Source organism: Capricornis sumatraensis, chromosome 22 (genome assembly GCF_032405125.1).
Source record: "Capricornis sumatraensis isolate serow.1 chromosome 22, serow.2, whole genome shotgun sequence".
In the NCBI taxonomy this organism is placed as follows: domain Eukaryota; kingdom Metazoa; phylum Chordata; class Mammalia; order Artiodactyla; family Bovidae; genus Capricornis; species Capricornis sumatraensis.
Genome location: NC_091090.1, coordinates 23571753 through 23593975, shown reverse-complemented (window position 1 = coordinate 23593975; position 22223 = coordinate 23571753). Strand labels below are relative to the sequence as shown.

At 43.7% G+C, this 22223-nt stretch overlaps 1 protein-coding gene across 4 annotated transcripts in view; it reads right to left on the bottom strand.

The window, feature by feature from the left end:
- Positions 1-5923: 5923 nt before the first annotated feature.
- Positions 5924-22223, bottom strand: part of RUNX2 (RUNX family transcription factor 2) — a 224007-nt gene continuing 207707 nt past the window's right edge. For 3 of the 4 annotated variants that reach the window (XM_068960611.1, XM_068960612.1, XM_068960613.1), the window contains one exon: positions 5924-6402. In XM_068960611.1, the coding sequence (XP_068816712.1) occupies positions 5924-6402 (479 nt within the window). Of the gene's footprint in view, positions 6403-8147; positions 8214-22223 lie in introns of all 4 variants that reach the window. The other variant, XM_068960610.1, reaches the window with a different exon arrangement.

Here is a 22223-nt window from a genome sequence, read left to right as displayed (position 1 = left end):
GTTCTCAAATCCCATAAATATAAACATGTGGCTCTTCAACCGCATCTGCAGATAATAACTTCAGGGGGCTTCCTGTTTACATGGCAATACCCATTTCCCAGCCAAATAAACTCTGCGACAGAGAGCTGAGGTGTTTATGGGGCTGGTCTCGGCTGGGATTGAGTTAACAGGAAACACCCACTCTCTAAGAAATGTCTGATGATTCAATATTTGGGGGGCAGGGGGCACGAAGGGTCAAAAACACTGGAGAAATTGCTTTCTTCTTCCGCCGGTCGTTTTCAGTGAGAAACAAGAGAGCCCTGATGAACACAGCCAAGCTGGACAGTCCTAGCAAAGCCCCACAGCTGTGCTGATCAAGGGCTACGCGGCCCGTGAAGCGGGGAGGAGGGAGGCAGTGCAGAAGGGAGAGCCAGAAGCCGTCTCCTGACACATGCAGACCTCAGGGTGCCATCAGGTGAGGTGGTGAGAGAGGGTGATGGGCATGCCTCCCTGGGAAGTCTCTAGGTGTCCTGCCTGATTCTTCTGTTCGAATAAGCAATGTCTTCTTACACTGGTTCTGTACAGAATGCCTAAGAAGTTAGAGCCTTTGGCCCAATGGTTCTCAATCAGGGCAATTTTGCACCCCACCCCGGCCCCGCCCCACCGTCCACCCAGGGGACATCTGACAATGTCTGGAGACATTTTTCACCATCAGGACTGGGTAGCTGCTCGTGGTATATGGCCGGTAGAAGCCAAGGATGCTGCTAAACATCCTTCATTGCACAGAACAGCTCCCTGCACACACGCCCAAGAATTATGCAGCCTGAAATGTCAACAGCACCAAAGTCTAGCTCAGCACCTTTCCATAAACCAAGAAGCTGAGACCCCCGAGGAGGACAGTGATGCACCCTAAACCCTGCTGCCACTGGACAAGGCTGGAATGGCCAAGAGAGCCACCGTGCCCACCTCCCGTGCAATGCCTTTTAAAGTCACACAGATGTTTAACTTACAAGGATAAATAAATATGCATCCTCAAAGAGCTGCAAACAAGTTCCCCGGCCTAAGCTCACCCCAAGTGCTTTTAGGATGTCTCCTAGGCTTAGAAATGAGCGGTTGCTAAGCTCTTTTAGAAAACAGAGCCAAAGAGGCAAGAATGAGCAGATCTGAAAGGCAGCCTCTAATTCATAGCTTGACGTGGGCCCCCAGCCAGTGGTCATGCTCGTAGGTACTGAGGTTTCCCTGTCTCTCCCTGAAAGTGTGATAAGCCAAGGCATACAGACAGCACAGGACAGAAAGAAAGCAACCACACTAACCCAGGCCCTCGACCTTCTTGCAGAGGAGGGACTTACCAAAAATAAACAGTGGCCCAGAATAAAAGTCTCCAAACTAGAGTTAAGGTCACTACTAGTAGAATTTTTCTGAGGCTAGAGTTCCCCAGGCTAAGGTCCGTTTTTACTCATCCTGGTCTTTGGTTGACTTTCTTTTTAGGAACCCCAAAGAGATGTGACAAGGAAAACAGAACGCCCTCCTATGGTTGGGCGGCTTTTGTGATTACAGTCAAGGGTTCACTGCTGGCCCTATATATGTGCCTGGAGATGAGAATCATGAAACCATCGAGGTTGCTGTCTTTCCACCCTGACTGGTCCCCTGGTTGGAATAAGGGGCTTTACCCAAGAGTGGGGTGAGCACTCCTCCTTCAGACAACAGTCTGATAAGGAAGTGAGCGCACTCCTAGATTCTTCACCCACCCATTTCTGTGTCAATCGCTCAGTTGTGTCCAACTCTGTGACTTTATAGACTATAGCTTGCCAGGCTCTTCTATCCATGGGATTCTCCAGGCAAGAATACTGGAGTGGGTAGCCATTCCCTTCTCCAGAGGATCTTCCCGACCCAGGGATCAAACCTAGGTCCAAAGCAGAATCCAGCGCTTACCAAGATGCTTTTCCTCTCACCAATAACATAGGATCTCTGCTCTCATCCAGCCCTGGCAAGTCCTATGACCAGTAAGTGCCCAGGTGTAGACAGGAGCAGGCGTCAGACAAGAGAAGAAGCCGCGGATGAGAAAAAACCCAGTGTACACACATAACAAAACCAAAAAAGCCATTTTATTGAAAATTAAATTCAAACTTCAAATTAATATTACAATCATGAGAAAAATGCCAAATAATTCAATTTACAGTTGCAACATACAATACAAATAGTCCCTTTGAAGTTAAGAGTAAACTCATCCACAATCATGACCTGTGGCACAAAGCAGAATTTGTACAATATGTGCACTAAAGCAAGTCTTGGGCAACAGCGATTGGAAAAAAAATAAAAATTGAAAGCTTGTATTTACACAAAATGCTACAAATATTTTTGTTCCACAGAAATCTAAGAATGGTAAAGCATATCCAAAAAAAATGGAATTTTATTCAGAATACCTAAGAAATGACTGTAAGTTATGGTTTTGGCTGATAATATTTCAAAGTACTGCATGAAAAGGCAAACAGTTATTTGTAAACATGAAGTAAACAAACATCTAAAAACTTCTCACATAGAAAATAAGTTTCAAAGGCATTATCTTTTTTAAGGACAACAAATTCAAGGTTTGGGAAAAAGTCATCTTTTATTTATTTATTACGGTTCCTTCGAATGTCATAGGTATAATTATTGTTTTTGCTAATGCTTTGTGTTTTCACATATTCCCCTAGACTCTGAGTCAGTCACTTTCCTGGGAATGGAGGGAACTCTTTCAGCCAGCACACCCATCTCCTCCCCTCTGATTCCACAATGAATGGGGCCTAATGGTGTGCAGTTCTCTGCTCACTTTTAAAAGGTCCTGGTCGGGGTAAGACGGCCTGAAGCGTGAACCACAGCTAATCTGTTGAATCTTTGAGTTCTAAACTGGATGTCATTTCACAAAAAATCTAAAAATCTTTGGTACCTAATCTGGAACTCTGACACAGGTTAAAATAGGTTTTTTGTGTTGTTTTGTTCTTTAAAAAGTAGCCATATTGGTGACATTGTAAACCATGTCATTTTAACCTGAAGAAAGTACAGTGCTGGCTAGTTCATGGTTCCATAGTAGCAGTAAGGCTTTGTTTTAATCTTGAAATCACAAATCATGCACGTGACTCAGTGCAAATTAAGGACTTGTTTGTTTTTTTTTTAAAAAAAAGCAAAATTTAACCCCCAGGCTGAAAAAGGGCCAAATTTGATCTAAGAAATATATTTTGCCCCATTGAAATGGTTAGAGTAAAGAGAGAAGGAAGAAGTGCTTGAATTTTTCCCAAGAAAAAAAAACTTTAAAAGTGTTTCTGGGTTGCTGCCTGCAGCCATTACTAACATTTCAACACAAAAGCGTCCCTCAAGTCACTTAGTATGTGTACTGTAAACTTAAAAAAGCCCTTTTAACATTAAACAAGAATGTACAGATATAGTACCTTTTTTATTAAATAGGGTACAGCTGGCACTGGAGATAACATTTTTATGTCAATTAATTAAGATTGAAATGTGTAACCAGACACTGGCTTTTTTAAGTGCTGCTGAAACAAACACACATATTTTATACTTAAAAATAAATGGACGGTGGTGTGCTTCAAGCTACCACATACAAACAATAAATAGTATCCATTACTACTTCCATCTTTAGGAATAGAAAAGTGGCTTATTTATCTAGGCATACTTGGTATACAACCTTTAGAAGGCAAAGTGTCTTGGTTTGGTTTGGTTTGGTGTTCCCCTTGATTTTTATTAGGGGGAGTCAGGGTGAATTCCCAGGTGAGAAGCTCAGGTCCAATGCCCCTTGAGCTGCCCCGAGATGCTTGGTGGGTCTATGAAGTGGGCTGGGGGATGACGAGGGAGCGAGGGGCTTCTGGGGGCTGGAGGCAAATCTCTAACAGGTTCTGCTTAGGGTGGCGGGGGGGAGGGTGGCAGGAGGGGGGCACAGATTTTGAATGAAAGAGCCCTGACCTGTGGGGGAGGTGGGTGGGGATCTGCCTGGTGGTGTCGTGACATGGTCCTGGCTTGGATTAAGGACCAGGAGGGCTCAGAGTGCATCCGACAGGAGGGCTTCAGCTCAAGTTCACACGCAGTAGTAGACACCAGATTCCACCAAGCCTTGCCTTCCTGACACCCTCCAAGGTGAGAAATACAACGAATACCAGAGGCTGTGTATGGGTCCCCACAGCCTGTGTGTTCTCAGCTGCCTGTTGGAACTTGCCTGGTCCTTCAGATGACCTTGCTCTCAGAAGACAATGACTTAATTCTGCTCCTTTAAATGCAAATTCTGTGGAGAGCTGCCAGTGGGGCCCAGGCTAAGGCAGATTTGGGTTCCCCTGACTTACTGTCTGGGTAAGGCGGGTTGGGTAAGGCTCCCTGGCACAGTTCTGCTCTCCTGTACCTTAAGTATTATGACTGATCCTTCAGCTATGTGTGTGGCTTTAAGCTGACTGCGTCTTCACCATGAAGCCTGGCAATTTTGAGTTTTGCTTTAACTATGAAACCACAGAACGCCATTCTGCAGTTCAAGGATTCACTTGTGCTTGTCTTTTAATATGACGAGAGTCATCACTATTTCAAAGAAATTAGGAAACCACATCACTCCAGCATTTTATGCTGATAAAGGGCAACATAAGTGATAAAGGACTCAGGGTTGCTTTTTAAATCTCTTAATTATTGCTATTTTTTTAAAAAGGCAAAGCTGTGTTAGAGGCAATCAAAGATCTGAAAAGAACGAAACATATCAATTCCTTCATACATCGCAAAAACAAGCTACATCTAAAATATTTGGAGATGGAAGTATTTTTTAAAAATCACATTGTGCCTGGATGAACTGAAATTGCTTAGCAATATTTCAGATATGGCTCTAGCCCACTGAAGAAATTTGTTATTTAATAAAGAGCACTTTTAGAGACCGAAGTCAACATATCAATACACTAAGAAATGTTTCAAGGGTCCAAATGTCATTAAATAATTATAAATATATCTTTAAAGTTATATGACCATTCACGTTAGCAAGTTACCTCAGATTTTACACATATTCATAATTTAAAAAAAAAAAAGAAGACAAATAACACACAGCCAAACGCAAACACTATCTCTACCATTATGGCTATAATAAGGTATTGCCATTTTCAGTTTCGCATAAAAGAAGGAGTGGGTTGGAGGGGGCAGGCGGTTCAGGATTGGATTTCCTTTTGGTTCAATGGGAAAAGGAAAAAAGAAGTATGAAAAAGTAAAATAAAATAATCTATCCTGATCAGTATTTTTTTGAAGTCACTTTCTTAAAAGTAGGAAAAAAAAAAGATAATAATAAAAACAACTGAACCAAACAGTTCAAATGAGTACTTGCAGAAAGTATGAAAGCAAAAGTTTCGAACAGTTACTCTGAATGGATGGCAGGGGAGTGGAAGCATTCCTTTCTGCCTCTTTTCCCTTCGCAGGCACCTGGACCGGCTTTGTAAGCAGGTCTGCCCAGGGCACTGGTCCACATGTTGCGGCGCCGTGAACCGTAAGGACGTGTGGTTTCAAAACACAGAGAGGAAGCGGCTTTGCTCTTCCTCCCGGACTTGGAGTCCACCTCTCTGAACAGGCATCTGAACAGATGATTGAGGATAAGAGACCAAACAACAACAGCGAACAAAAAATAACTTTTTTTTTCCCTTTGTTTGTTTGCAAAGGTACATGTTTAAATAGAAAACGATCTGAAACCTGGTTAGGACTGTCTCTCTCTTGGGCCTTTTGTTTTACAAGATTTACCCTCTTAGGGTTGCAAGATCGTGACAGAGTGACTGAATGCCAAAAAAAAAAAAGAAGAAGAAAAGAAAATTTTCTAAAAAAACAGGCACTTTGTAGATAGCGAGTTGATATACATATATATGCACTCTCTATATATGTATATGTCGATACACTGGGGATGTGGCTCCCCACCGAGACCGCTGGGGCCACTGCTGAGGAAGTTTCAATAGGGTCGCCAAACAGATTCATCCATTCTGCCACTAGAATTCAAAACGGTGGGGGAACTGCTGTGGCTTCCGTCGGCGTCAACGCCATCGTTCTGGGTGGGCAGGTTTGGGTTTAATAGCGTGCTGCCATTCGAGGTGGTGGTGCACGGCGGTAGCATTCTGGAAGGAGACCGATCTCCCCCGGGCACCATGGGGAACTGATAGGATCCTGACGAGGTGCCATAGTAGAGATATGGCGTGCTGCTGGTCTGGAAGGGTCCGCTCTGGCTTTGGGAGGAGCCGGGGTAGGGTGGTGGCAGGTAGGTGTGGTAGTGGGTGGTGGCGGACATACCGAGGGACATGCCTGAGGTGACTGGCGGGGTGTAAGTAAAGGTGGCTGGATAGTGCATTCGTGGGTTGGAGAAGCGGCTCTCAGTGAGGGATGAAATGCTTGGGAACTGCCTGGGGTCTGAAAAAGGGCCCAGTTCTGAAGCACCTAAAAATTACAACAGAAGATGGGGGGAGGAAACATCTGTAAATATCAGTTAAAATCATGAAAGAATTTTTTTTTAACAAGGAAAAAAAAAAAAAGAAAACTTTAGCTTTTCCCCAATGGAACAGCAAGCCACAAACAGACTTTCAAATGCACCAGTCACTACACAGTCTTTTGGGTTTTTTTTTTCTTTTTTCATTTTACAGTCTTTTAGCCTCAAGTTCTTCACACACACCCCACCCCCCACCGCCCCAGAGAATCCCAAAGGGCTTTAAAAAACCCAAATACGCGCTAAGTTGTGCATGTAAACCCCATACTTCATGAGACAGATTTCACTCACCAGACTTTAAGACTGAATCCTCATTGATTTTTTTTTTCTCCTCCCTTTCTGTTTCTTGTGGCACCTCAGATATTTGGAAGTGACCTTTATACTAAGTCTGACACATTTCTTTTTCTCACCCAATAATAAAGAAATTCCAAAATGATCCGTTTTGGTATTGATACTCTTAGTAGGGGCCTTTCATCAATGAAGGACTATAAAAAAGATACCCTAACACGGGCCTATCACTTGAACTTGTAAAATAATGTAAAATCCTCATCTTCGTAATCAGTTTATGTATTTTTCCTCATCTCAGTAACTGATTTCAAAAAGAAAATCAAACTAGATTTCAATGTTTTCTAGAACTAGCTTATGTATCTGGGGTCATATAGGAAGAGTCTGACCCTTAGAAACTGCTGAGGGTCCTAAGCTAGCAGAATTGAAAGTGGCTGGCACCTAGCAATCACTGCACTTCAAGTCTTGACGGGAGAAGCAAGACCTGATTAAGGCTACATGCCAACAGCACCTTTGGGGAAAAGCTCCCTGGAAAGGAGAAAGAACAGGAGGGCATCTCACCATCCACCTACTGGGCCCATATACCACCTCCTACAGAATTAGCTGCAGGCCAGTTTGAACTGGGAACCTGAAGCAAAGACAGTTTTCCCCTAAAACATGAGGTCCTTTAACTTCTAAAACTAACAGGATGCCTTCTTAATAGGTATTTCTGGCACTCAACTTATGAAACCACAGTTAGAAACCACTTCATGTGGAAATTAGTTTTCGGAAATGCCAAAAACTTATAGTTGTGATCTTTAAAGACTGGGTTATGAATTTCTAACACTGACAGAATTGTGACCAGCCTTCGATAATACCAGTGTTCTTAAAGATTTTGTTCACACCTGAACTCTTCCAATCCTTTGGCTCTCATGTATTTGCTTTTCCTACCACTTTTATCTATAAGGGAAAACACTCAGTATTCTTTTAAAATTTTTGGCCACACCATGCATGGCATGTGGGATTCTTAGTTCCCCCATCAGGGATCGAACCTCTGTCCCCTGCACTAGAAGGCTGAGTGGGCCACCTTAACCACTGAACCACCAGTGAAGTCTCACTTGGTAATTCTTGAAGGCCTTAGTGAGCAGGTACTTCCTCAGCTTCCTTTTTATTTAGCCCCCGTTCTCGGATCCTAAAGGAAGTATCCCAATCCTCTTCTTTCAAGGTGCTGATCGAGAGTTGTTCATTTCTGTTAAAATACACACTGCCTTGTGTTCTTTGTAAAATGCTCAGGTTAAGTGCCTTAGTGGGCACTGATAACTAAAAGTGTCTACTTCAAAGCAATATGTCGTTAACAAAAGTGTTTCTCACTCATCGGGCAGTCTCAGCCAGACAACCCCACCCAGCCCAACCCAGCAATTGTGAAAAGTCTCACCTGCCTGGCTCTTCTTACTGAGAGTGGAAGGCCAGAGGCAGAAGTCAGAGGTGGCAGTGTCATCATCTGTAAAATGAGGGGATGAGCTCTAAGTTCCCTTCTGGTTCTACCATTCTATCACCGTGAATCCCAAGACAGCAGGAGAAGCTACTGCCTTGGGGGAGGGGGAGGGGAGGCTGGGAAGTTCCCACCCCTCACAGTAAACCTTCCCGGAATCCACAGGCCCCATAAGCAGAGGGGGAAAAGCTGGTGAGCAGCTAGCTTCTAATACCGGAAGCAAACACTTTCAAGATGACAAACCAAAACTCGCACAGTCTGGGCAGTTGCTCTCTGCTTTTGATAAATTCTTCCATCCTCCACTGGCCTCTCCCTAACCCCTCCCAAGTACGAAATGCTGACAAGTTCAAGTGTGAAAAGGTGCAAGGAGGGACGCGGACAGAATTGCCCACGGTAGTGCAGATGAGACCTGCCATCTCTCTCCCCTGGGCTTTTGTAGTGCCTGACACGATACAGGCCCGGCATGGAGAGCACAGATGCTCTCGGCCAGCCCCATTTTCATCGCAGGGCATCTAGGTGAACTTGAGTCGGGAGAGTTAATAGGTGTAGGCAGGCCACTTCTGTATGCATTAAGTTCAACACTCAGCTCATGTGAGAGAAACCAGAATAACGTGAGCAATTTCAAAAGGAAAGAAGTCACACTTAAAACAGCAGCGTTTGCTCCACAGAAGCACAGAGCTCACACAAACAGGCTCATCGATGTAAAAAATGCTTCTTGTGAGTATTTATACTTAAAATATCCTGCCCTTATAATTAAAATTCCATGTGGTTTCCCTTATTTTAATGCAGAAGCCCTATTAAAACCCTTTATGTGGGACCCTGCCAGTAAACTCCAATGTGGCTTTGAATTTATCTCTCCGCCCCTTACCCCCAACTTCTCGATTTTACCTGATACGTTTGGCTGATGTTTTTATTATCCATCACATGCCGGGATCACTGTACCTTTTGGGTTTAGAGATGCCGGCTAATGCAAATTGACATTCATTTTTCAATTAATGAGCTCTGGTTGTGGTTTATAGAACACAATGCAACAGGTTTCCGCTAGGTTTATAGAATTTTCACCAATGGCTTCCAGTCACTTAAGACTGTCAGGTCTTGAGGATTTAACTCCTTCTGAGCAGAGAGAGCTGATGTGGACTTTAAAGGGATTATACGGCCATTTTTATAACTTAAAAAAAGATGATTCTCTAGAACTTGCTTAGTCATTTTGTGTCACACTGCAATGTGTTCTGTAGGAAGAAATTTTAACAACTTGTTGCAGTCTCACGTGAGATCTCATATAATAATCAGTGGTGGGGAGACTGAAAGAATCCTCAACTTAGAAAGAAAGAACTTAAACTCCTTCCTGTCAATTATTTTCTATAATAATTATTACAGAAACAAATGCTATAACTAAATTTTCTTTCTATACTTCTAATCTCTTTTCTGTACAAGAACTCAGTTTTTCTTTTAGACCATCTTCTCAGGTTGTTCTGATCTTTGTGTCCTAAACTACTCATACCCACATCACCAACCACAATACATACAACCACAAACCATCTACAGACCTAGATATTATATCAACTAAAGAAAATGTAGTATCTATTTATTAAAAGGATAAGGACGAACACCTGGAGAGTTCTGGAAGTACTCTTACCCCAATCTAATTTTAGAAACATAAAGCCAAAGCTCAGTAACTGCCCCAGTGATCTGCCTTGTAGCCTGAGAGCTCCCCAGAGCCGGTTTAAAACTCCAGATCACAACCTACAGATTAAATAAATCCAGTACTGCCAGGAGTTACTTGAAGCCCAAGATAAACATGGTACATCTTCCCAATAGGCTGGCTTTACTCAGTCTGGAAACAAGCAGATGCTGTACGGTAAACACGAACATGATATGGACTAGCACGACTGAAGCGACTTAGCAGCAGCAGCAGCAACAGCAGCAGCAGCAGCACGCAACACTTGGGTGAGTTTTCAGGCAAACGAAAAAACTGTTTCAACAAAATTTTCCATTTGCAAAGCTTTAGAACACGTAGATGAATTCTTAGACAAATGAAAACTGATTTCAATAAAATTTTGCACTTGGGAGGCTTTAGACTATGCCCCCAGGTTCCCTAAGGTACCCATTTATCCTCCTCTGCTGGTTTGGGGTATTCTGGTGACAAAAATCCAATCTCCTCTTTTACTGTCTAGATAATCCTAATCTAACCCACTGAAAAATAGGGAAGCTAAACAGAGAAAGGGAACCATTTACTCTACAAAATCACCCAGCTCCAGAGAGGCAAAACCACGGTTAGACAAGACCTCTCAGACTTCTAACCTCTCTTCAATCTTAGTCACCCTCAAGGAATTTGGCTGACACAATCACAGATACAGATATATATATCTGCCTTAAAAGTTCTATATGCTGAAATAAATTTGCTTAAAAATATTTAAGTAGGTTCTTCTGGTGCCCACATGTTGCCCCCAAAGAGAGTTACCGTCCTTGGGAGACTATTTAAAAACTCTTTCAGCACTTGCTGACCTAATTTGCTAAACAGTGAGCAATTAATTCAGTTATTCATGGTGTAATCTGATTGAGACCAAGGTCAAGGGCTTGATTCCCTTAGGACCTGATGGTTCCCTACAGATGCATTTTATTCCAGAATGACCCTCTGCACCCCCTGCCAAAGTCAGAGACCTGCAGATTTCTCTCATCAGAAAGAGAGCTGCAGGAAACATGCTCATTGAAACGGCGGCAGCAGCAGCAGCAGCAGCAATTTTTCACAATCTAATATACCTGGGGAAGAATATATTGATGAAATGCCCATGAAGCTCCAATAAAAATAAAATCAAAGTTAAAAATAAAAATTCCCTGGGAATTCCCTGGTGGTACAGTGGTTAAGAATCCACTGGTTGGGGAACTAAGATCCCTCATGCTGTGGGGCAACTAACCCCTCATGCTAGACCAAAGAAAGCCCACGCACCCCAACGAAGACCCAGCACAGCCAAAAGGAAAGAAAAGGAAGCACTGATTATTCTTCAGTGAATGCAAAGTCTAATCATTGTGAAAACCATTTTTTAAAAAGTAAAAATTTCTTGCCCCTCCCCTCCAAAGTCTATGGGGAAAAAGGAAATAGCCTGCTTTTACCCAACCATGTCTCTCGTGTCTTCTGAGCAAGTGGAAAGTGCGGTGGGGAAGGAGTGAAACCAAGATAAGGGAGAATAAAAGAGAAACTCTGATCTCTGGTTCCTGTGGCCCGCAAACCTCCACTCAGCGCCTTCCACATGCTGCTGTCTAATGCTAGTTATCTTGACTTGTGCTGGACTCCTAACTAGAGGGAGCTACAGCAGCAGTGATCTAATACTCATTCATCTTCCCCTTTTGGGTTTAATAACAACCATGCTTGATGTTTCTTTCCCTAGTACTTTCACATATATTTTCTCATTCAGTAGACACTCAAACCATTATGGCTTGGTTGGTTGAAGATGGGCCAAGACAGCGCTAAAAACAACGGAGATAGGAGCTTGAAAAGAATATTGGACTGGGGTACTTGCCATTCAGGGCTCTCAGCTAGGAAACATCACACCCAGGAACCATTTCGGCTAGGGAGTGGCATTTACACATCCCAACTGCGGAGGGCAGGTCGGGACACAGAAAAGGACCAGGGACCTTGAGTCCAGGTGGAACACAGGTTGACAAATGCAGACTTCTCTGTCCTTTTTTAATGCAAGGGCAAACATATACTGTATGAAAAGCCATCAGACTTCTCAGCAATAAGGTATTAACTTCAAAGCTTCATGAAAGCCTTTTAAATGATGAGTTATCACTTCACCAAATCTCAAATAACATCCAGGTACTTTTTATTAAGGGCTTCCCTGATGGCTTAGTGGTAAAGAATCCACTTGCCAATGAAGGAGACACATGGGTTTGATCTCTGGGTTGGGAAGATTCCCTGGAGAAAGAAATGGCAACCCACTCCAGTATTCTTACCTGGGAAATCCCAGGGACTAGGGAGCCTGGCAGGCTACAGTTCATGGGGTCACAAAGAGTTGGACATGATTTAGCAACTAAACAATAACACTTTTCATTAACCCCCTTGCAGCATCTTCTCTATTGGAATAAGAAGCAGTGCCTTTCTCCTCTAAACATCTTCCCCTTCTACATTTCGGCTGCCGCCTTCCCAACTGCTCTATTATATAATTTCCTATTTCACTCCTGTTCTAACAGCATTTATTTTCCATATCACTCTTTTGGGCCCTCAGCCACTGAATTATTAGCTGTTTCTTAGCCTGTGCTCTCCAACTATAAAGTAAACTTTGGATGGTAAGGATTATGATTTATTTTCCTCTCATATCCCTCAGAACAGTCTACAGGGTGAGAGCTTAATTTTTTTTAACGTAAGCATGTGAATGGATGAATAAATCAATGAACAAGGCAAATGGGCTAGGGATTCAAGAACTCTGCGCAACAGCTGGTATGTTTTTGATGCATTAAGAAAATAGATATTATAATAAGCATTCAGCAATGGTGGCATCAGACCTAAATGTAACTCAAATACAATTCCTAACTTATGAAATCTCATAAAACTCTCTTTAAAGGGTGTTCAAAGCTCTCCCCAAACATCACTACATCACTTGATTTCACGTTTCAGACAGAGGCCCACCAATGGTAGTTGCCACTAGTGAACAGATGCCACCAGGCTGTGTCCAGTATCCTGAGAGCCCGTATCTATGTTAAGTCTGCACTGGGGAGTCAGAGGGAGAAAAGAGAAAGGAGAAAGAGGGCCAGGCTACAAGTGCACAGTGAATGGCACATTCCTATCCCCAGGACCCCAGGGTAACTGCTGACACTAAGGTTTTGTCATTTATTTGGAGTGGGTAGTAGTAAAGCTCACATCCTGTTTGAATTTCTGGACAGTAGATAGAGCCAGTATGTCAGCGTCACCCAGAACTGAGGATGGCCTTTATAGATGAAGTGGCAGCCTGGAGACAGGTGGATCTTCATGACCCTGAGATGAAAATGCAGTTCTGTCCTAGGCCAGCGTGAACATCTCCCCCTTGGCTGCCCTGACAGTGCATGCCAGCAGGAAAACGCAGAGCGTCGGCCTTAGATCTGAGTTCTCTGAAAACAAACACAGAACGGGAAAATCTTCCACCTTTTCAGGCCACGCAGGTGCAAGGCCTTGAAAAACCAGAGGGTATCACGCTGACCCAGCACAGGTCATGGCTACCCCTTACCAGGTGTGACCGAACAGCTCTGCAAAGCGGACATAAAAGATAATGGGAAAACTACTGGCATCGTCAGAGCTTCCTGTTCTACCCTTCCAAGGTCACATCTCACGCTGCTCAGGATGAACCTTCCTGTTTGTGGTAGGACATTTACTCAGGACCCTCACTGTGGCTCTGTGCATGCTCAGACTTACAGCTACTTCCCTGCTGTCTGCCAGACCCGGGTACTGTAAGCAGGCCCTTCAAAGCTCACCACCACACAAGGACTTTCAGGTATACAAATCCTTATCATCTTTTCTTTACCCTATATATTCAGGACATTTACATATGTAAATTTTACCACTCTGTGGTAAAAATTTTGTCACTGGTTTTAGAGAAATATTTTCATTTTCCAACTAAGGTATTTTAAAGAAGTACTTAGAATATTTAGTGTTAGAGTATTTAGAAGTACTTGGTATTTAGAGAAGTATTTTCATTTTCCAACTAACGGGAGAGCAAATGAAGAAGAACCATGTATCCTCCTTTGAGATCCTCCCTATTTCCACAGTATGGTGTTGAGAAAAGATGGGTACTTCCAAAAAATCTGCTAAATGAATGAACTATTAGCATAGTCCCAGGCAGATAACATGACAGAAGCAGAAATGCTGTATAAACATTATCTAAAAATCAACTTTCATCTCTACCCAGAAGATTACTTTGCATTTTCCACACTGAGGCTTTAAGAGATTTTACATCAACTCTCTCTTTCCCTGAATTTATTCCTTCACACTAAAATGATCAAGTATTGATCACTCAATTAATTTTACTTTTAATTTCATTAAATCAGTCAGAAAACTACACCCCACATGGAAGAAATGTGATGGGTCAGGCTGGTGGGAAAGAAAGCAGAAAAATGAGAATCTGAAATTGATTTTTTGAAGATAATAAAAGGTCAGACCAGCAAGCTCCATAGTTGTGCAAAAGAGAGGAAAAGTGCCTCGACTATCCAGTATAAATATTTATTTTCCGTGTTGTAATGAATTGTACTTTTCCACTGCACGCTCACAAATTCTGAGACCAGCTGATCCCAAGGCTAAGGAAGTATGCTACGTTGAAGGAAAGAGAAAAAGGGGGAGAAAAAAAAGTACAACCTGGCAATTTTCAAAAACTTCAACCATCCCTTTAACCCACCCAAATTTTGAGGATATTGTTGGAATAATACATTTCCTCTTGGTGAGGGGGAGGAGGGAGGTGTTAGATGCTTAGTGTGTGTGTTCGTGCGTGCACAGGGAGGGAGGCTAAGAGGAGGAAGAAACCAAAAGATGGGGTGGTAGGGGGAGAGAACGGAGTTTAAAAAAAAAACCAGAAAACACGAGAGGGCTCTTCTCGCTAGGCCTTGATGAAGAACTTTTTAAAGGCTAGGAAGGGTGGATAGTCTTTGAAACCAGATCCGCAGCAGGAAGGAGGCCAGCACCCAGGACACCGTGTCTTTCAGAAGAGGCCACCCACGGTGCCGCGGCGGTCATATGATTGCTCTGTCACATCCTGAAGCCATTTCCAGCCCATGCACACGTCTGTGCTCCCATTTAGAGAGGATGGGATATATTGGGAACACACATATGGAAACACTTTCAGAGAATCAGTTTCCATGAAATTCATAATGAGCCAAGTGGCTTCAGATGTGGTTGCGTTCCTCCGATTAGCCAGAAAAAAAAGAAGGGGAAAAAAGGAGGAAAAAAGGGACAAATCTACCCTTTCAGACCTTATTTCAGTTTCAGAGAAATTAAAAACCGCTAATGACTTATGGCTACCAAAACATAGAGCCACAATTAAGAGAGGAGGGACTAGGAAAAAGAGGGAAGGAGGTTGGAAAGCAATAGCCTTTCCCTCCTAAAAATAACAGCTTCGGTATCAGTAATCTTATCTTGGATCGGGGGCGGCTTTCCTGTGACGGTATCTGCCTCGGGTGATATAATTAATTTTCTGACATCCTGGCAACGTGGAGTGCGCATGCGCACGTGTGGGGTGGGGCCATGTGGACAGAGGCAGAGGCTAGGAAGACCCACTCTTATTTGATAACATATGTGGCCAATTAAGATTATTTTAAAAATTGCAACTAAATGATAAATTGTTCCTAAATTAATCTTTCCAAAAAGCCTGAATTTAGAAGGGACAGGCTGGTATTTTCCTGTGGCCTGTGCTAGTGGTAACTCAGGACTATATTAAAAGCAGAAATTTATGAACTGGCTGAGATGTTATATATTAGACATCCAAGCCTAGCTGATAGGAGGGCATGAAATAAAGAAAGGAATACATGGGGGAGTTTTTTTTCTTTCTTTTTTTTAAGGACATATTACTGATATTAGTAAATTAAGATGTTATTTTTATATTAAAACCAAAGTAGGCATATCATGGAGGAATATTCACATGACATGAAAATGCTCTCCAGGCAGGAGCTGGGTGGTTTGCGGTTATGTCAGCAGACTGGGGAGCAGAGTGTGCGGGAGGAGCTCCAGAGTTCCCTCTGCCCTTTGAGGTGCTTCAATGGGAGAATCTTTCAAGCATGGTATGTTGTTTAGGAATGCCGTGAGGATGGGCTGGGGACCAGCATGGACTGGTGCTTAATAGCCCCAGTCTTTGTTCCAACCATAGGGATCTTCCAGGTGTTTCTGTAGTCCCAGCATCTCGTGGTGTCACAGATTTTACTAATGGGGAAGAGATTTGAGGATCCCACCTGCAGAGCATCCATGAAAGACGTCTATTCACATTAGAGCATTAAATCCTCAACCCAGGAAGGGAGACGGTGTCACTGACCCCACGTTATGGATGACAGACTGAAGCTCAAAGATTTCCTCAAGGTTACAGACCAGTAAATGGTGGCCCAGAACCTGGCCCCAGACCTGGGGGGCTCTGCTGCCACAGTCCCTTCCACTGTTCAGAGATTCAGTGTCATTTAAAAAAATTTTTTTATTTTGTGTTGGAGCAGAGTCAATTAACAATGCTGTGATAGTTTCAAGTGGACAGCAAAGGGACTTGGCCATACATAAACATGTATCCATTCCTGGGGTCGCTAAGAGTCGGACACGACTGAGCGACTTCACTTTCACTCTTCACTTTCATGCATTGGAGAAGGAAATGGCAGCCCACTCCAGTGTTCTTGCCTGGAGAATCCCAGGGATAGGGGAGCCTGGTGGGCTGCCGTCTATGGGGTCGCACAGAGTCGGACACGACTGAAGTGACTTAGCAGCAGCAGCAGCAGCAGCATTCTCCCCCAAATTCCCCTCCCATCTAGGCTGACACATAACATTGAGCAGACTTCCCTGTGCTACACAGTAGGAGCTTGTTGGTCATTCATTTTAAATATAGCAGTGTGCAGAGATTCAGTGTCATTTTTCTGAGAGTGCTAACATATTGGAGGCCATGCCTACCTGTAGGGCAATGATGAAAAGAGTTCTGATCAACTACCCATCCTGGGGGTGGAGGCAGAGATGGGATATGGAACTGGGAGATTGGCTGTTCATCCCTATCTTGAGGGCTCCACTCGGACTCTGAATTCCCACATGGTCTTTACCACTGAAGTTCTGAGTGATTGTAAGCAGGTCACACTTTATATTCCTCAGGTTCTCTCCCTGGATAAGACTCTTGTAAGTGAGAACTGGCAAAAGTACACAGCAAATGGTAAACATCTCCATCTCACGAGAGTATCCCTTCATATGGTATTATTTGAATTAGAAGAGCCAGAGAAGAAGGAAAATGTAAAAACTGGGGTCCAAGCTAGGAAAAACGTGAGTTTGGAATCAGAATCCTGGAAGCTCCCGATTAAACTCCACACACCCAGCGCCAGACCCAACCAAACTCTTCTGTAAAAATAAACATGCCTCTTGCAGTGGGAAAAGGAGGCTAGGAGAGCAAATAATCACCATAGCGACCACATTCCACCATCCCCTAAATGTACAGACTGTGTTTTCAGATCGGGCTCGATTCTCCCCTTCTTAAAGTCAGAATAGATCTGCCCCTCTAAATCCGGCATCAGCACAGCCTGACTCTCCCTGTGACTGACTCGAGCGCTGACCCAGGAAGTCTCCAGGCGGCAGCCACCTCAGAGGGAGCATCCTTTAAAACGTTGACAAGCTCGGGGCACAGTTTTTCTTCAAATAAAATTCCCTTCAAAGGGCTTAGCGCCCTGGTGTGTCCAACAGCCCCAAAGCCATCTTGAACCTTAATGTCTGTGACTCAAACCACCCAGTGCCCCAAGACCTGGAACGCGAACCAGATGACCAAAATGCCCTGGTCCAGTCTCCGAGTCAGCTCCACCAGCTCTCCCAGGCCTCACACGACCCACGTTAATCTGAGATCAAAACCACAGGCTTCAGCCTCAAGCCGTGTCCTGCGGGACCCAGCCTTACCATGCCCCTGCTCCCGCTCCACTCAGATGCATCCGCTGACCTGCCCCCTCTGCCCAGGCCCTGGGATGGGTTCCCGTCCATGAAGACCCTGTAAGAGGCTTCCTGGCTGTGACCAGAAGGTCGCCCTAGAATCAAGAGCCACTTGTGTGTGTGTTGTATCTGCTGCCCAGATGGCTCATCTGGGCTCCTGAAGCCTTGTCTCCTCCGACTTTCTGGCTCCTGAGGCTTTCCTTGTGGGTGACTGCCTACGTGTTCTGTGACTTCATGTCATGCTTTTTCCTCAGGTTTGTGTACATGTCTTGATCTCTCCACTAGGCACACAGCAAACACTTGCCGGAGTAACAGTCCTGTCCCAACTGGCCTTTCCAGTCTCGTCTCACTGTCCTTTGGGAACTCTACGATCCAGTCAGACTGGACCCCTGTCTGGGTTCTGTCCTGTCCACCCTCTTCTATCTTGCCTTGATCAGGCGCTGGTTTTACAATCTTCTCTCAGCCTTCAGTGTCCCCACGCTCACTCTATCTCAGTTCCTTGAGATTCTAAGCAGCCTGCAAAATCTGCCTCACAATCCCCCTCGGCGTCCCAGAGTCGTCTTCCTGTGTCCTTGCTTTAGCCCAGAGTGACCCCTCCCTCCTCAGCACACCCACCCACACCCCCCACCCCGTTCTTCATCTGTCTGTCTCTTCCAGGCAGGCATGCACGTGCAGAGGGCCTATAGTCACCTCACCACTCTACCAGCCTGTAAATTCCTTGAGAATGACAACTCTGTCCTGCCTATCTACAAGTATCTGCAAATGCACTGTAGCTCCTCTCAAGAGTGACATTCGGAAAGTTTTTAAATGCGTTGTGTGTAAGGAAAAAGAGATGGTGATGCCAGGTTTGCCCTAAGTCCTCATCTCTAACCGCAGTTTGCCTGTGCCTTCTGATTTCTGCCGGTCCGTCTTCAGCCACCTGCTTTTCCTGACCTACTACACCTATGGTTTACCTGCACCTAAAGGGCTCAGGTCAGTTCTAGATTCACACCTCTGCTTTGCCCACCACTTCTGGGTGCATCTCTCGTTCTAACCTGTCCCCTGCATTGGCGCCCTTATCCTACGAGCTATTCTTTTTCAGTCCCAAGCCAACTCTCCTGTCTCAAAAGTAATAACTGTATTTAAAAAGCATGCCTCAAATGTATACACTGCTTTTCAGGTTGTCACTGTTTTTATATACATCTGGTTTAAGCCCAACTGACAGGTACCAACGGATAAGGAAACTTAGCCAAGGAAAAAAGGCAGTGACTCGTGGATGCAGCCAATTAGTGGCAGAGCCGGAGTGAAATTGTCAGGTTTCCTAATTTGTGTCCCTTTTCCCCACTAGACTTGTCTCATTGGCATCTACTACTTTTTATCCTAAGAGAAGTCCTGACAGGCGGAAAGATGGTGTTTCTTTAACAACAAGGATCGTTTCGGTTGAAATTTTTTTAAAAAGTGATCACCAACAAGCCTTCCCACATTGGAGGAACCAATATCCGGAGCCAAAGTACTACCTTTTATTTAACTGAAAACCTGACTCACTTTGAAAAGAACACTCGCTAGGATTTAGCCTAAAACCACGTACAAGACTCTTCCTACTGTCTCGATGCAATGCTTCTGCAACTTCCCAGTCCACACACAGTGTTGGCCGTAACTCGTTCCCCCGACAGCCTGAGCTTTCCCACTCAAGCCCTGCACACGGAATTAACTCAAAACTTCTGCAAGAGAAATGTCCCTTTCAGAGTTTGATTTGGCATCCATTTCAAAGAGCTGTTTGTATATTTTAGAATATGGAGAATTTTCCTTTGATTGAAACCTCTCTTTTCACAATAGACAAGAGATGATTTCTCTTCTGAGTGATTTAAACAAAAACAAACACATCTTAGTTACATAGAACCTTGTTCTCAAAGTGGGTTTTTTGACACAAATCAAAACTTACAGATTGTCAAGCATTTGGCAAAAGCCTTCAAACAGCCAAAGCCAAATAGTGAAATTTTCCTTGTTGTAGGAGATAAACAAATACTAGTGCAAACTGAAAAAAAAAAAAGGAAAAAAAATAAAAGGACTTCCTTTCACTTTCTACTCTGCTCGATAACATTACCCTCTCAACATACCCACCCACCCCTGCCAGAGGGGTTTCATCCTGTGTTTACTCCTGGTGCTAGAGTCATAAACTCGCCACAAATGGACAGTGTCAACATCTGTTGTGGCTACTCCCAGACTCCTTGTATTTCTTTAGGACATGAAGCCCGCTGTCTCCCAAGTGTAAACAGACACACCTAATTATGTATTAAGGTGTCTGAGAGGAGCTACTTGTTTTGATGACCAAAAAAAAAAAAAAAAAGAGAGAGAGAGAGAGAGGGCCTGGTCAGCTCAGTATCCTTGAGAGAAACACACAAAAACACAGCAAACAGTCCAACGGTAGCTCCCCCAACAGCGGAATTTCTCTGCCTGCCCCAGACCTGAGCCCTACATTCCCCAGCCTGGGAATACTGTCCACTGAGCCCCCTCTAGATGCGGCCCAAGACAACTGATAGCTGGTCAAGAGAGATGGTGCTGTCACAGGTGTGGGGCTAGGTCTACTGAGCCTCTTCATAAGAATTTAATTTGAGGGTGAAAAGAGGAAAGGGGCAAAAGAGATAATTCATGGATATCTTTTTCAGATCAAAATGGCCAGGTACAGCAACAGCAACAACAAACAAGGGTCCGTGGCCTATCAGAAATGTAGCAGGAGGGACTTCCCAGCTGGTCTTGTGGTTAAGAATCCACCTTCCAATGAAGGGGGCGCAGATTTCATCCCTGCTTGGTGAATTCAGATCCCACATGCCGAGGGGAAAACTGAGCTCCACAACTGGAGAGCCCACACACTGCAATGAAGACCCAGTACAGCCAAAAAAACAACATCGAAGGAGAATAGGATTCTAGAGCCTTGGACTAGCAGTTGGGCTGAGGTTCTGGAGACAGCATTGCACCCAATGGGCAGGGTGATGGTGGTGGAGCCCCTTCTCCCTGACCCCACACATTCATCGTAAAATGACAGGACCTGACTCAACTGTCTCTCTTGTTTTCCAGCTCTAAAATTTTGATTCAGCTACACATTACAAAACCTTGAGAATTCCAAAAGTACCTTAAAAAATTCTATTAGAAATACTGTTCTAAAGAAAGATGAAAAAGAGTATTACAGTTTTTTTAATGAGGTATGTCTACTGTGTGAAAAATACCCGGTTCCCCTCTAGATACAATGTGCTGATTAGAAAATGTAGTAAAAAAAAAAAAAAATGTATAATTGTTGACAATAGTTTGCAAGAAAGCCAAAAGAAAACGCAAACACTATTAGCTTTTTAAGAGTTTTTCGCCATTAACTTTAGCAGGAAAGGGGTTTAAAATTCACTTTAGGCTCATACATTCAACAAGAGATATGATGTAAGCTATTTCTTTTTCTTCTTTGCTCTAGACTCTCAGAGAATTGTTTGGACCTGACTTATCTGAAATTAAAATAACAATATTTATATCCACCTTTCCAGCTCTTGCAGGGTAGGATATATTGCATGATTTAAGTAGCTTAAGTTTCTTTGCCCCCACATATAAAAATATATACTTTCAGGTTTTAAAATTTCATTAATATATGCATTTTTAGTCTCTACAATAAAAGGTAGATTTACAAAAATCAGAAGGTAGATTATTTCCACTGTTGCTTCTGGTAGGAATCTGGTAAATTTTACCTTATTTTGGGTTATCTGATCTATTTCAAGCATGGATATTGCCTACTTAGTAAGGAAGACTGGTGTTATGTTCCCTGAGAATACACTGGATGTGATTAAAAAAAAAAAAAAATCCCTGAGGATAACACTCAACAGGCTTTTGTAGCAAAATCTGGCTTTGACATAGAGACTCCTATGACCATGCACAGTGGGGAAGGCACACTTGGAGCCCAAAGACTCGGGGTTGAGGCTTCATCTCCCCCTTTTTCCCTGTGTGACCTAGAGATCAAGTCTCTGAATGCCCCTGAGCCCCTAGTTCCTGCAAAACAGGGACTACAATAGCATCAGTACCCTGGTGAGCTGCTGTGAGGTTACATGAGGATGTCTGTGAACATCTTTTCTATAGATTTAAAACACTGTCTAAATAGTATAATGATTAATCCTGAGGTTTTCTGTATACCCTTATTTTTACTGTCGCCTTTGGACATAGTTGCTGTAACCCTTCCCGTTTGCCTCTGCACCTAATTTGTTGTAACATGGCGTTCTTTAGCTGTAGGCTTTATTTATTTATTTTCAATATTCATTTACGGGCTGTGCCAGGTCTTGGTTGCGGCACAAGGCATGTCCGATCTTCCTTGCAGCATGCAGGATCTTATAGTTAGTTGCACCATGTGAACTCAAGGGACTGAACCCAGGGCCCCCTGCATCAGGAGCGCAGAGTCTTAGCCA